We start from the raw sequence: 24083 nt of genomic DNA, 5'->3' as shown, positions 1-24083 counted from the left end.
ATCACTCAGATTTTACACCAACAGTTTCCGGGCTTCCACCAACTACTCGAGGAAAGAAAAGCAAGACTGGATTGATAGTTGGTATTGCAGTTCCTGTTGGAGTTGGGAGCTTGCTATTAATATTTGCGATTCTATATATGAGGAGGAAAAAATCAGAAAAAGAGGACGACGATGAAGGTAAACGACCATATTATTAGTGGTATCCAATTCAGGTTTCTCTGCTTTGACATTAACACACACAAGTAAGAATGCTTTCACGAAAGTAAAACTTATATCACACTGTTTCGTGAATGTGCAGATATTCTAGGATTAGGCCCTCGACCAAATACTTTCAGTTATGCTGAGTTGAGAGCTGCAACCGAAGATTTTAATCCTTCAAATAAGTTAGGAGAAGGAGGATATGGCCCTGTTTATAAGGTGAAATCCGTATTACATCAGTATCATGTACTTGAAGTAATGACAAGAGAAAGGGAGGGAGAGCGAGCGAGGGAGAGAAGAAAATAAAGCTTTTTTTTTCTTTCCTTTCATGTCACTAAATTGTGTTTCTGTGTACATTGTAGGGTACACTTTCTGATGGGAGAGTAGTGGCTGTGAAGCAACTTTCAGTAGCATCTCACCAAGGGAAGAGTCAATTTGTATCTGAAATTGCTACCATATCTGCTGTGCAACATCGAAATCTAGTGAAATTGTATGGATGCTGCATCGAAGGCAGCCACCGCATTTTGGTTTATGAGTATCTTGAAAACAAGAGCCTTGATCAAGCACTTTTTGGTACAAACCTATCTACTTTTAGGTTGCATAGAAACAACATTGTCTACAGTTTCAAGCACTCTAAAATTGTTAAGAAATGTTTTTGATTGGATGTGTTCACTAATATTTCAGGAACAAGTAACTTGCACCTTGATTGGCCTACTCGATTCAATATATTGTTGGGAACAGCAAGAGGACTTGCTTACCTTCATGAGGAGTCAAGGCCAAGGATTGTACATCGAGATGTCAAAGCGAGTAATATTTTGCTCAATGCAGAACTCTCCCCAAAAATATCAGATTTTGGACTAGCAAAGCTTTATGATGACGAGAAAACCCACATCAGCACCCGGGTTGCAGGGACAATGTAAGCCATCCTTTATTGTTTTTCTAGAGGATACATACATTATGGCCACACACATTTATACTTGCATGAAATTTTAACACACATGTTAATAATGCCTCTAATGATCTCAAGCAACATTGTGCAACCATTTGATTATCTTGCATTGCAGAGGCTATTTGGCACCGGAGTATGCATTGTTTGGACATTTGACAGAGAAGGTCGATGTGTTTGGTTTTGGAGTCGTCGTTTTGGAGATCCTCAGCGGGAGACCAAACTCTTACAATAACTTGGATCCAAAAAAGATTTATCTTCTTGAATGGGTAGGAATTGCATCCCCCTAGCTTCATTTTGGCATTGTTGTGAAAAACTTATTTATACTTTCCTTTGACCGTGGCATAATGTTTTTCAGGTATGGACTCTACATGAAAACGACCAAACTCTGGGGCTGGTGGATCCAAGATTGACAGAGTTTGATGAAACTGAAGCAACTAGATTGATACGAGCAGCTCTCTTGTGCACGCAGGGATCACCGATGGCGAGGCCATCTATGTCACGCGTGGTTGCAATGCTCTCTGGAGACATTGACTTAGGCACTGTCATGTCGAAGCCAAGTTATTTGACAGATTATGATTTTAAAGATGTAATAACATTGTCAACAAATAGTTTTTTGGTGGGGGATGATACCCCATCAACTGCATCCAAGGATAGTAATGTTCGCCTCAACTATCAGCCGGGAGGCAGCAATGCAAGTGGTGCTAACACTCCCTGGATTGACCCTGCGCCTTCTCCTGTAAATGTCACTCAATCACTGCTCACTGGCATTAGAGTAGAAGGAAGGTGATAAATGTCGGGAAATGATTTCCGCATGCTCCTTTTATCGCTTTGTGCACCCTTGTACTTGTTTTGGACCCCTTCCTTTTATATAATACACATTTTAATAATTATAATTTAATAAGGCCTTTTTGGGTCTATAAATTGAGCCTTAATGTTGATGGTCCAGTTTCAGAATAGAGAAGAAAAGGCAAATTTTGTATTTGTCACCTTAACTTTTATTCAAATTTCAATATGTTACCTTTTTTGAAATAATTTATGAGGGGAGAATCTCGAACCTGAGACACCTAGGTGGAAACTCAATGACTTATTTACTAGAATATTAAACCACATGCAATACAAAAACAAACTCAAAATTATAAGTATATTTGTTATAGAGTGTTACGATCTTTTCACTATGCAGGTCTAACATCCATAACATTTTCTACTTTTGGATCCAAATATGAGCTTTCCTCCCTAAAAAATTAGGCAACAATTGAAATGATTTGGAGCCTAAGTTTTTAGGAGGGGAAAGTTCATGCTTGGAGTTAAAAGAAGAACAATGTCGTATATGTTAAGCTTGATCGTGAAAGGACTAAAACAACTTTATATAAGAGGCATGTGCAAGTGTAATACTCCGTATTTTAAAAAGTGGGTATATATATAAAAGTGTCCAAGTACTTTTAATTTGTGTTTTATGCTAAAGTTTGATATACCAAGTTCTTTTTTTCATTAGTTAACAAATACGTATATGTTTCACTTTATTTGTAGATTGATTTGTTAGGCTTTGTATTTCTCATTTGCGTGCCACTAGCAACTAAATACTTTGCTACTCTTTTGGTTTTAGTTTGAGGTGTGATTATAACCATGGGTTTTGGAGGTTTTAATTCACCATCCGGATATCCTACCAATTTGTAGAGTTACCATATGTTTTGTTCCAACAAGCTCACCATAAGATAAACTTTAACGTGGCCTTAGACATGCATCCATCTTACATGATATTTTTTGTTCAGGATTAGCTAACACATTTTGCTTTGTTATTGGGACACATATCATTATTAATGATAAGTTTAACACATGTTGTCTTGCTATTCGAACACATATTATGGTTAATAATTTGCACAATGTGTCTTTCTATTGGGACACTACGGAGCTTTTCACCTCAAGTTAGATTGTACACGTTGTGAGAAGGAAGATCTCATATGATCCCTATAAAGGAAGGAGCAAGAACTAGAAGAAGGACACGAGGAAAAAAAAAGGGAGAACACCACACCAGCAAGAACACACTAGCAAAAAGAATGTTCTCTTTCTCAGACCATTCCTCTTTCGTCATCCATTTATTTTACCTTATGTAAACGTTTTAAGTCATCTTTCATTGTATTTGTAAGTCTCTCATATATAGTGAAATACAAATGAAAGCAAACCTCAATGGATGTAGTCACTTTGACGAACCACTCCTATACTGTGTGTTTATGTGAATGTTTGTGTTATCAAGTTCTAGTGAAACACCATTATCCAACTCTGTGAAGCACCACCAAATCTCCTTCTAGTTTTCAACGAGAATCCGGAGAAAGAAATCACATACAAATCCCCAAAAATGCATAAGAGCTTACCCAACAAATCTCTCCACCAAACTCATCATCATTTTCTTCTAGTTATCAAGAGAAAGAATTTCAAGAACCAGAAATTCGTCATATCTGTTTTGCAGATCAAATTACCATTTTCTATACTTCAAATCAAAAAGCCGTCTTCAAGAAAGTTGTTCGTTAACTCGTTAAATACAACATATCCAAATATGAGATCCATAGGAGCTGTATAACTTCAGAAACTCAGGTATAATCAGTGACTGCTCAGCATTCGTCTGTCAACCCGTCAGGCCTGTTGTGAGCTTCGAAACTACATTTTCTCTTACTCATATCAAAATATTTTCTTCATAGAAATCGTTCCTTATTCTCTCTAACTTAACATATCAAAGTCTCAGAAAGATCTAACTGTCCATTCATTCCAGATTATCAAAATACTATACAGCCTTGAAAATCGGCGGAAAACCATACAGTCATGTTTGGAGCTTAAAAATCCAACTTACTGTGATCAAACAAAAACACTTCATTCACAAAAATTGTTCCTTATCATCTCTTCTATAAATTATCCAAGAAGCTCGACAACCTAATCTGTATGTTGGCCTATGCATCAGTTTGAACAGCTTATGTACGGTTGAGCTGGCTTTCTCAGCCAGCCTCTTTGGCCTACATCTCCATTTTATGTTGCTCACCAATTCTACTCCCGTTACATATGCAAATTTTCAGCTATATTAAAGAAGATAAGGGGTTGAAGAAAAGCATAAAAGAAGGAAAGAGAAGGAGAGGTGTCGAGGGAGTTGTGTGAGGCAAGGAAAAGAAAAGAAAAGAGTGTGAGCAACAAGTTAATAAAAATGAAAACAACTGAGAGAGAGAGAGAGAGAGAGAGAGAGAGAAGTGTTGTTTTGTAGTTTGTCATCTGTGACAAAGAGAAAGAAGGGGGTGTTTGTGGGAAGTGAAGGTGTGAGAATAGCCTACTGGAAGGGAAAGAACTGGAAGAAGAGAAGGAAAATAATGAGGTTTTGGAAGGTTGGGAGAGAGTTGAAAAGAAAGAAAGTGGTGAGAGGGAGTCGGTTAATGAGAAAAAAAAAGTGAGTTGGTGTGGGAAAAAGAGTTTTGAATCTGATCCACACTAAAAATAAAGAACAAGAACTAATGTATGGAGAAACATATACAAAAGAGTTCAAATTGAAATAATGAAATTTTAAGGAGAACAACATAATGGTAAGATGATCTTTTACCTACTTAGCTTTAATTATTGCTCATATCATTTTATTTGATGTGAATGACGCTTTAGGTGTTTGGATTGCTAAATGAATTATTGTTTTATACTTTATATTTGCATGATTATAGCTCGAGAATATTGGCTTTGATATGTCGCTTTACATATGCATAAGCATTCATGCAAAGCAAGACAAAGAGTTGAAAGATATCATCTATAAATATTCAAGCTAGGATTCACTCCAAGGAGATATAACGTATATCTGATATCTCATCTAACGCATACATGCTCATACAACGCAGAACTGCTCGTGATTTGATTCTTCCTCTTTGACGAGGAGATATGTAGGCAATCATTTTCGAATTCAGTTATATACTCCAAACAATTCTTCTATTTATCGGTGTTCATGAGATTCCAACGATTATTCGTATACCAATGATTGTGCGCGAATTTGGTTCCAGCAGTAGGAATACGTTTCTACAATGTAAGATGTAATGCATGGCGTTTGTGCTTGCCACATGGTTTTGTTCACCCAAAAAACAACCACATGGTTTTCAGATTGGGCTGAGTTTTTCTGGTTTCTTGATTAAATTCCCCTACTATTTTGGGCCTAGCCCTTTAGATTTTGGGCTTTTATTATCTTTTTCACTTACATTTTACTCATAAAAAGGATGTTTAAAAAAATAAAATTTCTGTATTGATCAACAGATCATGGCATCAAAATAAACAGTAAAAAATAGAAATCAAATTTAACATTTAACTTGTTAACTTGTTTAACTTAAAAAATCAGAACCAAATCTGGACTGATTTGATACTAAAAGGGAAACCGAACTAGGTCGGTTCTTGTTTGGTCGCCGACATTACTGTCGATATAAATTCAAGTTCCATGAATACTGGAAAACCCAAGACCTAAAGTTACATAAAATTCAAAAGAACCCAGAGTTTACAAAAGAAGGCGGCAAGCAGCAATGTCAACTGCGGATGGCGATGTCTCAGAAAGCCTCTCAGATATCGACGACTCCGAGGTATGCAGATAAAGCAGGCATTGCTTTCTTATTATTGTTTTTCAATTTTCTGAATTGTTTTCGTCGAATGGTGGTGTCTGCCCATTCTCCATAAGTTGATGAATTTAAGGTAGGTGCTCAAATATTTCGATGATAATAAGAATTTTTAGTTTGCATGCGACGTTGTTGGAATTTTATTTCATAGTTATTGTGAAAAGTTCAGTTCTTGGTTCATGACAATCGACCACATTTTCCATGTCTGATAATTAAGGGGATAAATTCAACCAAACACAAAAGCAGAGATCCTGAAAGTTACACCCACCTGCCCATCAGAGAACACTCCCATCATAGCCCAGTCGGTAGTCTGTATAGCGATTTGGATTCCTATGTGATTGTTGCTTCTATTTTTCGTTTGTGAACTTCAATATGGAAGAACTCATGCTTCTGTTTTTTAGGTTGCTGGATACCTTAACAGCAAGGAGGCTGCACGGTTTAAAAGATTAATTTGGGAAGTACTTAACAAGGACTACGATCAGGTAATGCCTTTGCAAGTTTATAAGTTTTGACACATTTGTTTTCACAAGGATTTGGTGCAATGTTAGGCAATTTCGTAGTTTTTGTTTATTCAATGGTTTTGTTCTTATTTTTCGTCTATGTTTTTTATGGCCATGACTGTTCAGAGTGAACGATTGAAGGGATTTTGTATTTGATCATGACCATACTAGTATACATTTTCCTTGTATGGGTTTCTGGTTTTCTTCCTTCCACTCTTTGCCTCTTCATTCTTCCTTTACTCATTATCTCAGTGATTTTTTGGAAGTTCTTAACTCAATTCTCTCTTTCTAGAACTTCTGTACTCTCTCTCTTTTCGTACTTGATTCAAAAGCCCTAATCTTTGACCTGTTTTTTCTTTCTGGTTTCTCTAACTTTTAGCCCCCAAATTCAAAAAGCCTGCTGCCAACTGAAATTTGCAACAAGCCCTTTGTCTTCCAGACAATTAACTTGTTTTTAGTCCTAGTCTTTGAAACTATGGCTAATCTACGAAGAATACTTCTTTTAAGATCCTAGGCACATAAAACAACAAATTCTGAGTCCTTAAGCCCCACTAAATAGGCAATTTCAGTTATGATAGAGGACATTTCTTGGAACTGGTGTCTTGCTTTCACTTTTTATGCATTTCGTTGCAGTAAAATCATTCCTTTCAAAGTAGGACCTTCTAACCAAAACCTTGAATTTATTCATTATATTATGGGATATGGCTAGCTTAGCTATGTGGTTTATCCCAATATTTACTTCATTTGAGTTTATTTTTGCATTTTTCTAGACTGTCATGTGTGCATTGTTCTCTAAAGTGTATGCTCGGAAGATTCATTCAGCTTATTCACCATTCTTCGTTGTTTGTGCCTAAATTCTCAACTGTTATTGGAGTCACACCTGCTTACAAATTAGTATTGGGTGATGGTTAACTTTTTTAATATTTTTTTATCTTATCTGCATGTGATTTATTTTTTAGTTTTTCCCTTTCGTTTATCTGTCTTTGTTTTACTGCCAGCATTGTGCCTTACTTATCGATTTCTAATTTTCTACATACAATGGATAAATTTGGCAGGGAAAGAGTAGAAAACGAGCCAGAAAAGCCAAGAAAGCTGCACCTGCAGAAAAAACCGCCAAAGTTTCTACTGTGATAAATAACAAGGAGGTAAGGGAATTAGCTGATGGATATGCTTCGTTTAAGTATTATTCCTCCAGCATGATGCAACTTATATCTTATCCAACAATTATTTACATGGCATTCTTTTTTCTTGCAGAGGCTGAGTTCAAAAATCGACTTTGATGCTTTGAAGAAATTAAATGAAAAGCTAGTAAGTATCTTTTTACTGGCTTATTTTAGAATCATTCTTGCTTTACTCATAGCTCTGCAATTCGCATATTATGTTGTCAAACATTTTATGTCTCGTTGCCTGTGAACCTAATGCAGATTGCAAAAGACTAAAAAAGCCAAACAAACCTGGTAGACTAAAAGTATGTCAAACTTTGACAGTCGTCACATGTTACTTGTTTATGTCTGGTCAGTCGGCAGACACCAATTTTTGTATGGTGGAATAAAGGTCTATCGAAGTTGTACAAGCTATGGCAGGATAAAACCTAAATATGTGAAACCATGATCTTTATACAGGTTGTTTGCTAATCGAGCAGCTAATAGAAGACTTTAGGAAATAGGAAGTGTTATATCTCGTTATATGGTTAATAATTTTTTGGCCATATATAATAATTTTGCAATGTAATTCCTAGTTATGAATCCTAAGAGGTTTTAGAATGTCTGTTTTTACGAACCACGGCCAGAACTTGTCAATGTATCCTGAATTTGCTTAATCTGACCTTTTTCTCCGTCTGTTTTTCAGGGACCTGGATTTGAAGAACGCAAAGAGTCTAATTGCAGCAGTGGTAAGCAGCTGTCAAATCAGAAAAAGATTCATTTTGAAGTTAGTCCTGATGAGGAGCTCGAACATGAAAATACGTACAGTGAAGAGGCTGAAGCCGGAGAAGGCTATGACGATGATACACATGTTGCAAACGACGAATATAATGGATACAATTATGATGAAGAATACAATTACGATGAGGGATATAATAACGACGATGGATATGATTTTGACGAATTGTGACTCAAATGGTCAATGTTGTTTTCTTGATTTTGGTTAACTTTTCGTGATTCAGTGAATGTTGTGATCGAATGGTTAACTGATTATCTGTTCTGTTTTTTGAGAATTTTTTGAGAATCATTTACTGGTTCTTAACAATTGTATCAATCTGAGGAATACAAATTTAAGCAATACAATTTTGAGGATTGGATCATGTTATGATCTAAAAGCTTAAGCAGTTAAATGTTCTGGTTTTCGACTACTTTTGGCGAAATATTGTATTGTTCTTAACTATTTGTATCGGTCACAGAGAATTTAACTGAGCATTGCTTGTATTACAATTCACTCCAGAAAAAATTATTCGATGTCGAAAAATGTTAACACTGACTGAACAGTATGTCTTGGTTCAAATTCCTAGCTGTTCAGAGTTTGCTAGAAACAGCAAGGTACTTGGTATGACGGCCCTGAGCAATAATCTTCCCAGTCTTCTTCTTCCTGATCTCAACACTGGCAACACCAACAGTCTTCCCAACACGTAACGTCCTGGACTCGACCTCAACTTCCTCGCCAGGATAAGCCGAATCCAAGTACGACACATTGATCTCCACCGAAACTCCGGAACTGAGAGCTCCAGAGGAGAGGATTGCAGCTGATCCTATCAAATCCACAAGGGTTGCTGTGGCTCCACCGTGCAAGAAATTGCCCCCGTTCACCAAACGCGGGGGTACTTTGAAGGAGCAAACAATGCGTCCGGGTTCAAGGAGATCAACGTTAACGCCTTTCAGGATGAAGGGCTCAAAGAACCTGTCGGGCAGACTATCCATGGCGATTGCCATTTCACCTTCTTTCTCCAAAAACTTCTTCACTATCTCCATACTTGTTTCCTCGGCTCCTCCTTTCTTCATTTCAACTACCGCCTTCAATTCGTACTTCTGTTGCCGATTTGATGCCTACGAGAGTTTCTTTCGGAATTTTAATCTGCAAAAGGATTTTTTTTGGGTCTCAATCCCAACAAAAATAATAGTTCTTGATCAAAATTATGCAACTCTGGGAAAAAAACTTAAAAAGATCATAAGGGAACAAGTTATATATCCATATTCTACGGTATTACTAGAGCGAGGGCGAGCCTTAGCGCAACAGAAAGGCTCAATCATGCCAAATTGAGAAATCAATTCAATAATAAGAAAAATTATACGATTCATTGTTATTTCATCCATTCCAATCCGATCCTAGAGACCAAACGAGGCCTTAGGTTCTAACCAAACACACAGAAATTCACAAATAGAAAGAGTTGGCGTATATTTTGCATTGCAATTTCTATCATTTTCCTTCCAAAGTTTCCCGGGAATCAAGCAGTACACCCTTAAATTACATCCATGGAGGGGGAAAAAATGAGAACTTGAATACAAACAGATCAACCCAGAGACGGAAACATAAACCAAAATTTCACAAATATTTTCTGAGAACCAAAACACCCATATTCTTCACAAATTCAGGAGCAGTTTACACAAATTCCCATGTTATTCACAAATTCAGAAACAGACGCATAAATCAGGGATAATCTGATAAAAAAAATATAAAAAAAAAAAGACAGAGAAACAGAGCTCTTAATTGAATTAATTAATTACAGAAAGCTATAACAGAGAGATCTGAACCTTGAGGGTTGTCAGCTGGGTCCTTTCCCTGGGTCAGTACTGCAGATATGCTCGCGAGTGAGAACGAAGATAGACATGAGATGTGGAAGAGGGGTGTTTTGACCAATAAATGAAACAGCAAAGAGAGGTCAAAATTGAAGTTTGGCATACCAACTCATTCAATTGACAATAAAATTATTTAATTTTTTTTTATCTTTTAATTAAACACAATTACCAATACCTTAGGGAATTTCAATAGCTAGCAACTCACTCTTTTCGCTATAGAGATTTCATTGTGCTCAGAATACGAAGCGAAACTTTATATATGTTATTTTATAATATGATTTTTTTTTATGTGTCTAAGTTGTAGTAATATTTTTTAACTTTAATTCAATTGGAATAATAGTTTCTAAATTAAAAATTTATTATCATTAATCTTTTAACTCATCAAAACGTGCAGCTATGTTCCTTCAATTAAAAATTTATTACCCTTGGTCCCTCAACTTTAATTTAACTGGAAAAATGATCCCTCAACTTTAATCTAACTGGAAAAATGATCTCTCAACTTTAACTCAATTGGAGCAATGATCCCTCAACTTTAACCCAATTGTAGCAATGATCATTCCAACATAACTCATTTTAACAAAATTCTGACGAAGTTGACGAAAAAATCATAGTTAGAAGTTTTGATGAGTTGAGGGATCCCAATTGTAGCAATGGTCCTTCCAACATAACTCATTTTGACAAAATTCTCACAAAGTTAACGAAAATGACTATAGTTATACGTTTTGATGAGTTGCGGGACTAATGATAATGAATTTTTAGTTAATGGATTATTGCTCCAATTTGATTAAAGTTAATGAACCATAAGATGTTTAGCTTTAATGGATGTACATAAACAAAAGGGAGACTTTGGATGCGGTCCCTAGTTATGAATAGTCTTTGACTGAAACCTTGTTGGTTTTCAATTTTTGATCCAAGTCCCTGAAATTAATTGATAATTTATTTCTATGTACGTTACTATATTTTTTAAATTAAAAATTAAAATTTATAGTTGTTTATAGTAATGAGATTTTAAATAAAAAACCATAATTTGTGGGATTAAAAATATTAAAATATAAATATACTATTGTGTGTGTGTGTGTGTGTGTGTGTAAACATGGGTACATTCATAAAAAATAACCAAAAAATTATTGTATCAAAACATGGGTACATTCTTCAAAATGGGTACATTTAGCAAAAATAAAAATGGGCACAAATAAATAAAAAAATATGGGTACAATACAAATAAAACTTTAAAAAATATGGGCACAAAAAGAAATTAATATATGGGTACAAATTAAAACTGAAAGGAAAATTGGTACAAATTAAAAAAGGGTTGCAAATTAAAAATGGGTACAAACTAAAAATAAAAATATATGATAAAAAATTTAGCCATAAATATAAATATACTAATTGTAATATTTTTAATATTAAATGAATATATTTAGAAATAAAAAATATTTTATTATTGAAATAATTAATGATATTATTAATACAAAGGACCTTGATCAAAAATTGAAAAGTAATAAGGTTTTAATCAATAGAGTAGTAAAAATAAGGATGAAAACCTAATTACTCCTAAACAAAATGTATACCATGTCACGTATTCCGTTCATTTTTTACGAATTAGTAGAATCTCGACGAAATGAAGGAAAAATTGAGTTAAAGGTGCAAAGTTACGATTTTTTTTTTTTTTAAAGAGAAACATGAAAGGCTAAATGAAATTAGCAGAATCTCAACAAAGTGAAGGAAAAATTGGATTAGAGGGCAGGAACTTGTTTAGGTTCTAAGGTTTAATAGCTTTTACATCTAGTTAAAAATATGAAAAAAAAGAAGTTAATTTCTTCATTTTTTTTCTTTTTTAATAAATAATAACATTATTGAATTAAGTTGTTAATTGTTAGGAAAAGGAGAAATCATAGAGATCAAACCAATAATAAAATGCATAAATATCATATTACATTTCGTGACATTGGCTAAGACCATGGAAGAAAATATCGAAAATATCGGCGAAAGTTTTTTTGAGTTATCGATATTTTAATGAGTATCCAATGAGTTTTCGTCAAGATATCGCAATATTATCGATAATATAGAGATATTAGTCCAAAAATTCCTGAAAATTTGGAAAAATCTCAATTTTGAGCATAGAGGGGTTCCAACCCCTCCCACTTAACTCCTTAATGCCTTAACCACTATACCACTTATGTTGTTGTGATAATATGCTACAATATTTATATATATGGTTTTGTTTTGAATTCTTTTTACAAGAAACAAATTTACACATATTCCAAATTTTTTGTGGTATTATATTTTAAATTGTGTCAATTAATTACTTAGTCAATGACATGTGGTTTTTAATTTTTCTATTTTTTATTTGGTCACTTACATGGTAGGGCTGGAAAAAATTCTGGAAAATCCCAAACCAAACCGAAAAAGTCTCAAACCCAAACCGAAAAATCCCAAACCAAAATCATCCTGAAGTTCGGGAATCCCATCCCGAAAAATACCGAAATTTTCGATATGGGATTGGTTTCCAAATCCCATTTGTTTGGTAATCCCGAAAAATACCGAAGTATTCGGTTTCCTATTGACTTTTGGGTTTTGGTTCTTGAAAACCATTGTCATGGTTGCTAACTACTCTTCAAAATACACTCACTCTACACATAGAGATTATGAAGATAGTGAAAATTTTGAACCTCATAGGAACTCTATGTGGTACTAAGTCACTCATGTATCTTACCATGCAATGTATAAAGTGTAAAATATTGTACTAATTCATTATATATAAATGATTATGGTGTGTTTAGACTTCTTTCATTAATTTCTACATATTTTCTACACTCACAATCAACTTGCTATATAATCAACTTGATAATGTTAAATCCATCATGCAATGCATTTCCTTCCAATTTTTTGTGATAAACTAATAGATAATTGACTAAATAAACATCCTGCAAAGTTTCAATAAAAATTTCCAAGTTTTTCTTACAATTTCCATGGTTTCCATGTAATTTTTATCGATATCGATATTATCCCGATATTTCCATCGATATTTTCGTGTTTTCGGACTACCGATATTTCCGATATTACCAATATTTTCTTCCTTGGCTAAGACTAATCATGCCACTATATATAATTATATATACTACTCCCATGAGGCCATATACATTGGACAAGGATTGTCTTTCCTCCCCTTTCAGTGTCCTCTCCATGTCCTCCTGTTTGTGTGGTCACGATTAAACAACGTTAACATTTTATATTACTATTCATTTTTGTCTTATTATATCAATAAAAAAAATATAAAATGTTGATGTGGTTTAACTGTGACCACACAAAACAGAAGGACACGGGAGGACATTGAAAGTGGGAAGTGGAAGGTAGACAATCCTTGTCCATATATATTTTGGTTTATGTAAGTGGGAATTGTCCTTTTCATTCTCATACACACTCATACTAGGATAAAGAGAGAGGAGCGAGGGGATGAATTTCAGAGCTAGTGGGCGAAGAAGCCGCCGTCTCTGATATCTTCCCACCAGTTTGCTGCTTGCTTCTGCTTCAGCTCCTCCATCTTCTGCTTCAACAGCAGGACGGGTATATCTCTCTCTCTCTCTCTCTCTCTCTTCATATGATATGCACATATAAAATACAGGAGATCAACCGCTAATCTTTCTCTTTCGAAATGTTAAAAGTTCATCCTCAACTGTAGCCAACAGATGCATTCAAAAGCAGTATATTTTCCTATCATCATTTTGGTTTTGGTCCTTAATCAAAGATTAAAATTTTATTTGTTTAAATAATTTGATCGAGATCTTAGCATCGTTTAAGAGATTTAATTTATGTTTTTATGTATTTAATATTCCACAAATTATGAAATTTAAACAAATTTAAATAATATTTTTAAAATATACTTAAAAAAATTTTAGAGTAATATTGTTCTTCACAAAAATTATAGCAAAAAATAATGTACCAACATAATTATTAACATATTTTGAAAAATAACTCTTGATATATTTTAAAACATAAAATAAATACATATAATTAGCATGGGCACAAATATACCAAATGTAACGTTTAAAATAATTAATAACATTTATTAAAATTTAAAAATTTTGATCAAAAATTAAAAATTAATAAAATTTTAATTAATAAAGTAAGAAAAATAAATATAGGAACTTAATTTTTCCATTTCCCTGTCTGTTTGCTTAGTTTAAAAAAATTTAAAACACTGCTGTGGTTTGGCAATATTTAATAATTCTTTATATATTTAATATATTATCCATGATCAAACTCATTTAACTTTATGGAAAACTCATCAACTTGGGCCGCAACTTGATCGCACTGCATGTGCAAGCTACGTGTCTTTACACCAATGTAACTTGGCAGAATATGTGTATTCCTTCCCTTTCCTACCCAATTTGTCTAATTGGTTAATAAAAACTATAAGTTTTATTTTACGATGTTTTAACGAAACACTTTCAGTACTGTTTACTTTAACAAAAAATGATATTTTTATTTTAAAAAGTCACTTCTAATACTATTCACTTACAACACCTTTTTGTCTTTTTGTCATTTTGATTAAAACTCAAAGTTTTCAAACTCTTTTCATTAGTTTTTCTTTTATTTTATGCTAAGAGAGATAAATTTAAGATGATGCTATTCACATGCTTATTTTTATTTTTTATACATTTTTTATAATTTCTTATCTTCGGATAAAATGAATTAAAGAAAATAAATAGAAAATAGCATTACCCTTTACTTATTGATACGATTGCGAGGATGAGTATGAGTCTTTGATAATTGATATGAACAGTATTTTTCCCCAAACATTATAAAGGAGAAAATCACAATATTGGTTGGTGAATTATGACTAAATTGTAATTTTAGTCTACAAATTAAGGATCTATTAAAAGTAGTTTATGAGTTCGACAAATGTGGAGCATTAGTCCTTCACGCTAACTCTGTAAGAATTTTTGGCCAAAATCCGAGGAGTACCTTTAAGAAGAGTAAATTAGTGAATTGCCCGTATGCTCCTTTTAATAAGAATCCTTAAAGAATTAGCGTCAACAATCAGGGTTCCATATTTTGTTTATAGATTAAAGCTACAATTGTGGGCGAATTTTGGCGTACCGGAAATGTTGCTTATTTGTGACCCAAAAAGATCACAAGTTTAAGTAGTGGAAATAACTTCTTTGTAAAATTAGGGTAATACTGCATACGTTAGACGTTGTTTTTCAACTCTCATAAAACGTATAGGCTTATTGGTTTGAGCGTCATTTTTAAACTAAAAGTATAATCCTAATGATAGTTCATTGCATCAATTAAGTTATACATACTTTTAATTAAGTACATAATTAATGCCAATAAAATGATTAATTAAATACCGATTCCATTATAACGTCAGCACAGCAATTCATCGCCTACCTCCTTTTGTTTTAAGAACAAGTCATCAGAATAATTAAGCCAAGGTGGGTGGGATGGTGATGGGTTCATACGTGGCAGTTTGACTTTCTGTCATCAATAAAAAACGGATTAGGACGGATGTAATTGCTCCGGAGATGATTCTAATCCATGCAAACATATCCTCTTTTGACTTTTCTCGCTGCATCATTCAATTCGGAAAAGGATTCCGGATTCTTCTTCTGGGGATCCGAAAGATACTATGATCATGTCTGTTCATTGTACATTATGTGGTCAGAAATTATTTAAAATTTAAAATTTAAAATTAAATATAAATAATATTTAATAAAAACTTATCGTACGATAAACAGATACAATCACAAGATCTTCCACATCCTCAAGAAAATGATCCGACAAGTATCCTTTTCCATTCAACTCAACTTGCAGATATTTTCATCCCAATTGAATTTTCAATTCAGCCACAACTTTTGAAAATTCCACCAGAGATTTTTCTTTTCTTTTTTTTTAGAAAATCCCACCTTTGTTTTTCTTTGAAAAAATCCATGTCCACTTATCAAAAATTCATTTTATCGTTTTATTTATACGCAAAATTATGAATGAAATATTATTCTTTTACGGGACAAACTTACAACATACATGCAATTTTAGCAATATTTTAAGCTAATTGGGAAAATCCTGAGTTCGATACTTTGTAATGTGTGTACAATTTCTAATTAGCCTATTTCTAGCCCAAAAAAGGTAAATAATCGTGGTTTGTCACTAGTTGTCTATCTTTTTAGAAAGAAATAAAAAACTAATCGAATAGTGTGTCATGTGTTTTGTCAGACATAATAATGTGATTAGCTTAAGAATTGTCACAATGACATCCTCGTTTGATGTCATATCAAAATCACCAACTAACAAAGAATTAATCCTTTGTTCTTTCGCTATCCAGAAAAATCCCTCTCTATAATTACCAACTGAGCAAGAATGTAAATCCATAAGTCAATTCCTTGATTTTTCAACCACAAAAATATTAACAATCTAGAATTGTACATAAATATTTCAATACTAAAGCAGCTCAATGTGTAATATTACAGTATACAATTCAACTAATATGATCAAAGTCTTGGCCTACTCCAGGTGAGAAATTATTAAAGTGGCCGCCATTTGATCATGCAACTTGGACAAAATATATTATATATGTATATGTTGTCAATATATGACTAAAATCTAATGGTCTTCTTCTACTTACATGCGGTGCATGATTCAGCCAGTAGGAAGGTAAGTGTTGGTCGTTTAAATTCACGCCGTCGAGGAGAGCAAGTTCTGCACATGTACAATATGCAGATGAAGTTGATGATGAGGATACTATTACTCTGCTTCCTCAGTTGCTTCTGGTTTCAGCTGTCCTTTGCTCAAAATGCTACCACTGATCCATCTGAAGGTTCTCTCTCTCTCTCTCCCTCTCTCTCTCAACTCTCCCTACACACACACTTTGCCACATTTAAGTGCTTTTGACCAGGAACTGGGCTTTTTTTCCCTCAACAAAATGACATTTTAAGTGTTTTTCGACTATATGAAATGAAGTTTCGAGGAACTTATTTGTAAAACCCTTTTTCTTCCCATATACAAAACAAAACATCCAAATTAAGGGTAATTTTCCTGTGTAATAATCAATTTGATCTCTCGTTTGATTCGAGATAGTCTGGTAAGTGGTAACACAAGTCAAATTATGGTGTGATATAATCTAATACACACAAGGACTGAATTAACTGAGAGTGCAGTGAGGGCGTTGAACTCAATATTTGAACAATGGGACACACAAGCAGTGTCGGGGCTGTGGAATATCAGTGGAGAACCCTGCAGTGGATCTGCCATCAACGGCACCAACTTTGAGGACCAAAATAACAACCCAGCCATCGTTTGCGACTGTTCTTACGACAACAATGCTACATGCCATATCACCAAACTGTATGTTAAACTACTCTCTCTTTATGAAAAAGGTTTCTATGCCACTGCTGCTTTTTCACTAGCTACCTATATATATTAACGTCAATAATTTGACTGTGCAGCTCCATTTTATGTAGTTCTAAATATGTTCAATCTTTTTGCTTTCCAGGAGAGTGTATGCTCTGAACAAACGAGGGGTGTTTCCAGAAGAATTTGTGGCTCTGAGATATCTCACACTTTTGTATGAATTTTTTCCAACTCCCTTCTCTGTTTTTGGTTCATCAAAATTATCTATTGGATATTAAAAATTGTAGAATTATCAAAGAGACGGGCCAAAGGCTCACTTCCAACAACACCGATACTGTCTCCCAACTTAGTAATTACTACTTGCACAATCCGTTATGTGTGGAGTTTATTCCAAAATGTCTCGGTATTAGTTGGAGTGGGATTTGAATATTTAAACTCTTCTTTCTTTATTTCTCTAGCCGATGTGGGATTTCAACAAAAATATGGTGATGTTGTAAGATTAAGAGTTAACGATTACACTTCCTTTCAATTTTTGTAGGAAAATCGATCAGAATTATTTCACCGGTCCCCTACCGGTGTTCATTGGCAATATGTCTGCATTGACTGAATTGTAAGTCAGAGAACATTTGTTTTAAGTACTCATACTTCTTATGAGACCCCTAGCAATTTGTATACTTCATTTTGAATATCATAATCTACAGTTAAGTTCTTTACACCATTTAACTACTATTTATGCCGTAATCTACAAAAAATCATTATGCTTTTATTGAATAATGCGGTATTAGTTTCCTGTTATGTAATGTAATTAAGTTTAATCTTTAATGATGCTTATCTTTCCCTAACTGATATCTCCATCCAGGTCAATTGGCATCAATTCATTCTCTGGGCCCATCCCCAAGGAGCTTGGAAACCTTAAGGAGCTAACTCAGCTGTAAGCCATGAAAAATGAGAAAGCGTACAGTAAAATTTTGTGTCATAAACATTAGATACAGAACCTTCAATAATTGCTTTCAAGTAATTGTTTGCCTGTTCAACATGACTTGCAGGGCCTTCGGATCAAATAATTTCTCCGGAACACTCCCTCCAGAACTTGGTAATTTAGTCAAGCTCCAGCAAATGTACGTGCTTCGTTAAATCATCAAATTTGAATTACATGTTTAATTCCTTACGGATGAGCAAAAATTGCACTTTATCGTATGAAATGGGTATTAATCAGTTGCCTTATGATTTTCACAGTTACATGGACAGCTGTGGACTCAGTGGTGAAATTCCTTCAACATTTGCCAAGCTCACCAACATGCAAACCCTGTAAGAACAGCTCTTAAATCGTATTTTAGATTTGTTCGTTTATCCAGTACTTTGAGTTTGCTTTTCTTGGATGAGCTTAGTATAAGTCAACTTTTTTAATTTTAGCTGGGCATCGGACAGTCCTTTCTCAGGAAAGATACCTGATTTCATAGGGAACAATTGGACACAACTCACTTCTTTGTAAGTAGAGAAACCTTTGATCTTATGCAGTTTATGAAAGCAGACCTGAGATGGATAATTAGTTGACAAGCTTCTTATATGTTTCTGTAGGCGATTTCAAGGGAACTCTTTCGAAGGCCCAATACCAACCAGCTTTTCTCAGCTGACCTCATTGACCTCTCTGTAAGTACAAATGTTTCATAAATTGTAATTCTCTCTCTCTTTCTCCGAAGACGGGATTTCAGTTTATTTTGCATATAATGATGTAGGCGAATCAGTGATATATACAATGGGAGCTCCTCTCTTGATTTCATAAAAAATCTGAAAAGCTTGACTGAATTGTAAGTGAAGATTCTCATCGATCCAGATACTTTCATCTAACTTCTTTTTCCTTTTGAAATGTGATATCTTACTCCATCTACTTTTATCAAATTTTATGTTTTTGGAGTATAGAAAACTGCGAAACGCATTAATCACTGGTACCATCCCATCTGATATTGGAGAATATCAAAGTCTTCAGACACTGTACGTACCAGCAAATATAAGCTTGAGTCCCAACGAGACCAATTAGTTTTCTTGCATTCTGATTCCTCCTCTCAACTTATCGTTGGTGTGCAGGGATCTGAGTTTCAACAATTTGACAGGCCAACTCCCAAGTTCTTTGTTCAACTTGAGTTCTCTTACATCCTTGTAATCCCCATCTTTATTATTATCTTTTTCTTGCCTTATCATACATAAGTTATCAAATCTTTAACATTCCCTACTTTGATTGAATATCTGGACTAATCCTTCTAGATTTTGTGCACATCTGACCTTTTGTTTGTTCATCTCTTTTTCTTTTCTGGGTGCCTTCTGCTATAATCGAAATGGCCAGGTTTCTTGGAAACAATAGTCTGTCCGGACCTCTTCCAAGCCAAAAGAGCAATCAACTTGAGACTATGTAAGTCCTCATTTCTTAAAGTAGTCATATAGAATGCACGGTGCATGTGTGTGTTTGTGTATAATTGTAAGCATTCTAATCCTATCTTACACAAGTTCTTAATAACTTTCATGCATTTTGTGCCTTCTGATTCTATTTTGTTATTTGCAGAGATTTGTCTTACAATTTTTTATCAGGAAGCTTTCCCCAGTGGGTGACCACAATATCGCAACTGTACGTGTCCTTTTATCTTTCACCTTCATTTTACAGTTTAAATCAACAGAATATGTTCGGACAAAAAATTATCGTTGAGATTCATTTTCACAGTGCTACTTGCCTACTAATTTTTGATCTTGTACATGGAATTTTCATTTGATAAAGATATATTTCTTCATATGGTGATTGATTAATGATTTTATGCAGGAACTTAGTGGTCAACAACTTCACATTTGACAGTTCAAACATAACGTGAGTTGAAGTTTCTCTTACTTGTTTTTAGACAAGCAATACTATCACTACCCTTCCACTACATGTTTCTATTTGGATAACTAATAATTGTTCTGTGTTTGCAGTCTTCCTGGATTGGATTGCCTCCAGAGAAATTTTCCATGCAATCGAAATGCCCCACGATGTAATATGCTCTTATGTCACCCATCATTTACTATTTTAACGCATCGTCATGTTAGAGGAAAAGGCATTGCTTCTCTAGTTATGTATACATATGGATATAGATTGCAAGCATGTTTTCATCAGTTCAGTAATACGCATAACTGGTTAGAAATATGTGACTGATGAACATTAGCATGAGTCTTCAATTTGACGTTTCATCGCTAATCATGGCTGGCTTCTGGTATTACATGAAACTTTACAGATGCAAACTTCTCAATCAACTGTGGTGGAAAACAAATGACGGGAAGTGATGGCATATTGTATGAGACTGAAGACTCAGCTCTTGGCGCAGCAACATTCAATGTAACTAGTACAGAGAAATGGGCTGTCAGCAATGCCGGTTTGTTTTCTGACAGAAAGGACCCGTCGTTTCTGGAAAATACCCTTGCACAAGTCACCGGAACGGATGTGACCCCAGAGCTTTTCCAGACTTCAAGAGTGTCCCCAGGATCACTGAGATACTATGGCCTGAGCCTTGAGAATGGGCCTTACACTGTAACATTGCACTTTGCAGAGACGGTTTATGAAAGTCGCACTTCGCAAAAATGGCAAAGTCTAGGACGGCGTGTATTTGATATCTATATTCAGGTAAGGCTGCTTATAGAATAAAAATTCTGACTTATTTGAAGTAAACACTCATTGGACAGGTTTTCTATGTTTTAAGCTACATTAACTAAAGACAATGATTTAAAGGAGACTAGAATTATCACCTACCTGTTCATTTGGTTGCTAGGGTACCCGCATGACGAAGGACTTGGACATATCGTCGGCGGCAAGTGGTGTTAACCGAGCAATTGTGAGAAAATTTAATGTTAACGTGTCAGAGAATTATCTTGAAATTCATCTGTTCTGGGCTGGTAAAGGGACTTGTTGCATACCCGACCAAGGTGATTACGGCCCGCTAATAGCAGCTGTCCATGCTGCTTCAGGTATAATATGTGTTACTTATAGAGATTTCCTATGAGTGGTTTAAATGTATTTTTCTGCTATTAATTGACACTGAAGAATTCATCTGTTTTATTACTCAGATTTTACACCAACAGTTGCCGGGCTTCCACCAACTACTCCAGGAAAGAAGAGCAAGACTGGGTTGATAGTCGGTATTGCAGTTCCTATTGGAGTTGTGAGCTTGCTATTAATATTTGCAATTCTATATATGAGGAGGAAAAAATCAGAAAAAGAAGACGATGAAGGTAAACGACCATATCATTACTGGTACCCAATTCAGGTTTTGCTGCCCTAATATTAACACACAGAAGTAAGAATGCTTTCACGAAAGTAAAACTTATGTCAACTGTTTCATGAATGTGCAGATATTCTAGGATTAGGCCCCCGACCATATACTTTCAGTTATGCTGAATTGAGAACCGCAACTGAAGATTTTAATCCTTCAAATAAGCTAGGAGAGGGAGGATATGGCCCTGTTTATAAGGTGAAATCCGTATTACATCAATATCATGTACTTGAAGTAATGACAAGAGAAAGGGAGAAAGAGCGAGCAAGCGAGAGGAAAATATAGCTCCTTTTTTCTTTCCTTTCATGTCACTAAATTGTGTTTATGTGTACATTGTAGGGTACACTTTCTGATGGGAGAATAGTGGCTGTGAAGCAACTTTCAGTAGCATCTCACCAAGGAAAGAGTCAATTTGTATCTGAAATTGCTACCATATCTGCAGTGCAACATCGGAATCTAGTGAAATTGTATGGATGCTGCATCGAAGGCAGCCAGCGCATTTTGGTTTATGAGTATCTTGAAAACAAGAGCCTTGATCAGGCACTTTTTGGTACAAACCTATCTACTTTTAGGTTACATAGAAACAACATTTTCTGTAGTTTCAAGCACTCTAAAATTACTTAAAAATGTTTTTGATTAGATGTGTTCACAAATATTTCAGGGACAAGTAACTTGCACCTTGACTGGCCTACTCGATTCAATATATTGTTGGGAACAGCAAGAGGACTTGCTTACCTTCACGAGGAGTCAAGGCCAAGGATTGTACATCGAGATGTTAAGGCCAGTAATATTTTGCTCGATGCAGAACTCTCCCCAAAAATATCAGATTTTGGATTGGCAAAGCTTTATGATGACGAGAAAACCCACATCAGCACCCGGGTTGCAGGGACAATGTAAGCCATCCTTTATTGTTTTTCCATAGGTTACATATATTATAGCCACACACATTTATACTTGCATGAAATTTTAATACACATCATGTTAATAATGCTACTAATGATCTCAAGAAACATTGTGCAACCATATTATTATCTTGCATTGCAGAGGCTATTTGGCACCAGAATATGCAATGCGTGGACATTTGACAGAGAAGGCTGATGTGTTTGGTTTTGGAGTCGTTGCTTTGGAGATCCTCAGCGGGAGACCAAACTCTGACAATAACTTAGATCCAGAAAAGATTTATCTTCTTGAATGGGTAGGAATTGCATTCCCCTGCTTTATTTTGGCATTGTTGTGAAAAACTTATTCACCCTTTCCTTGGACAATGGCATAATGTTTTTCAGGCATGGACTCTACATGAAAACGACCAAATTCTGGGGCTAGTGGATTCAAGATTGACAGAGTTTGACGAAACTGAAGCGACTAGAGTGATAAGAGCAGCTCTCCTGTGCACGCAGGCATCACCGATGACGAGGCCATCTATGTCACGCATGGTGGCAATGCTCTCTGGAGATATTGACATAGGCACTGTCATGTCGAAGCCGAGCTATTTGACAGATTATGATTTTAAAGATGTAACGACATTGTCAACAGGTAGCTTTTTGATGGAGGATGATACCCCATCAACTGCATCCAAGTACAGTAATGTTCGCCTCAACTATCAGCCCGAAGGCAACAGTGCAAGTGGTGCTAACACCCCCGAGGTTGACCTTGCGCCTTCTCCTGTAAACGTCACTCAATCACTGCTCACTGGAATTATAGGAGAAGGAAGGTGATAAATAATGAGAAATGATTTCCACACGCTCCTTTTATCCCTTTGTGCACCCTGTACTTGGGTCTTTTCTGCCTTTAAGGTTTTGGCTATGATGATGTATATCTAAAATAAGATACGATTTTATAGATATTTGAGTCAAACTTAGATGTCAATTTTGTGTTAGTATGTTGTAGTGTAAATCTCCTCTTTTAATCAGGAGGAAAAAAATGGATGTTTCTTTTTTTATAGTTGGTGCTATTCACACTCTCATTTTAACTTCTCACACTTTTTTTTGGTAATTTTGTCTTTTGGTCTTTTTAAATTCATTCAATCCGACGGCTAGAAATTAAGAAGAGTGGGTGGAGGTAAAAATAGATGTGAATAGCACCACCATTTTCTATCTGATAGCCAAGTGTATAATAAAACATAAGCAACCTTGGTAGGTGCCTATAAACAAAAGCTACGAGTTGGCTCTTGATGAGTTATTGTCAATTGTTGATTGATTACGGTGTCTCCCTAATGTGACTCTTTGGTAGGGTTTTTGCATAAGCCAACTCTTTTAAATAAGGGATTGTTAATTGTTGATTGGTTAGTGTCATCTGAGGAGGATCTTTGGTAAAACTGCTATGTAAGTGTCATTTTTCTCACACGAGTGGTCTCAACGGTGGGGCCGGATAAAACCAAAATGCAGGGAAGTTCA

General features: G+C 35.0%; 3 protein-coding genes across 13 annotated transcripts in view; 2 read left to right on the top strand and 1 right to left on the bottom strand.

Moving 5' to 3' along the window:
- Nucleotides 1-23653, top strand: part of LOC126622469 (probable LRR receptor-like serine/threonine-protein kinase At1g56140) — a 56236-nt gene extending 32583 nt beyond the window's left edge. For 2 of the 11 annotated variants that reach the window (XM_050291274.1, XM_050291264.1), the window contains exons 4-24: nt 17940-18011; nt 18261-18332; nt 18448-18519; nt 18638-18709; nt 18815-18889; nt 18980-19051; nt 19138-19209; nt 19322-19393; nt 19487-19558; nt 19743-19808; nt 19959-20021; nt 20211-20255; nt 20360-20418; nt 20659-21044; nt 21190-21385; nt 21485-21649; nt 21770-21888; nt 22030-22240; nt 22352-22583; nt 22735-22885; nt 22974-23653. In XM_050291274.1, the coding sequence (XP_050147231.1) occupies nt 17940-18011; nt 18261-18332; nt 18448-18519; nt 18638-18709; nt 18815-18889; nt 18980-19051; nt 19138-19209; nt 19322-19393; nt 19487-19558; nt 19743-19808; nt 19959-20021; nt 20211-20255; nt 20360-20418; nt 20659-21044; nt 21190-21385; nt 21485-21649; nt 21770-21888; nt 22030-22240; nt 22352-22583; nt 22735-22885; nt 22974-23405 (2776 nt within the window). In that variant the 3' untranslated portion in view covers nt 23406-23653. Of the gene's footprint in view, nt 1-9; nt 178-298; nt 418-560; nt 772-882; nt 1115-1262; nt 1414-1502; nt 2080-13448; nt 13616-16523; nt 16565-16694; nt 16869-17208; nt 17396-17543; nt 17616-17939; nt 18012-18260; nt 18333-18447; nt 18520-18637; nt 18710-18814; nt 18890-18979; nt 19052-19137; nt 19210-19321; nt 19394-19486; nt 19559-19742; nt 19809-19958; nt 20022-20210; nt 20256-20359; nt 20419-20658; nt 21045-21189; nt 21386-21484; nt 21650-21769; nt 21889-22029; nt 22241-22351; nt 22584-22734; nt 22886-22973 lie in introns of those variants that run through there. The other 9 variants (XM_050291265.1, XM_050291266.1, XM_050291270.1 and 6 more) reach the window with 8 other exon arrangements.
- LOC126622474 (uncharacterized) lies at nt 5498-8592 on the top strand. The gene is made up of 5 exons (XM_050291278.1): nt 5498-5727; nt 6162-6242; nt 7316-7405; nt 7515-7568; nt 8109-8592. The coding sequence occupies exons 1-5, from the start codon at nt 5671-5673 to the stop codon at nt 8370-8372; spliced, it is 546 nt and encodes a 181-aa protein (XP_050147235.1). The 5' UTR covers nt 5498-5670; the 3' UTR covers nt 8373-8592.
- LOC126622476 (uncharacterized) lies at nt 8612-10177 on the bottom strand. The gene is made up of 2 exons (XM_050291280.1): nt 10004-10177; nt 8612-9326 (listed from the first exon to the last, which is right to left on the bottom strand). Exon 2 carries the CDS (start codon nt 9251-9253, stop codon nt 8771-8773), a length of 483 nt encoding a protein of 160 aa, XP_050147237.1. The 5' UTR covers nt 9254-9326; nt 10004-10177; the 3' UTR covers nt 8612-8770.
- Nucleotides 23654-24083: the final 430 nt, after the last annotated feature.

This window comes from Malus sylvestris, chromosome 5 (assembly GCF_916048215.2).
Source record: "Malus sylvestris chromosome 5, drMalSylv7.2, whole genome shotgun sequence".
NCBI classification, from domain to species: domain Eukaryota; kingdom Viridiplantae; phylum Streptophyta; class Magnoliopsida; order Rosales; family Rosaceae; genus Malus; species Malus sylvestris.
Note: the sequence above shows the minus strand (reverse complement) of the source record. Positions and strands in the feature narration are given on the sequence as shown.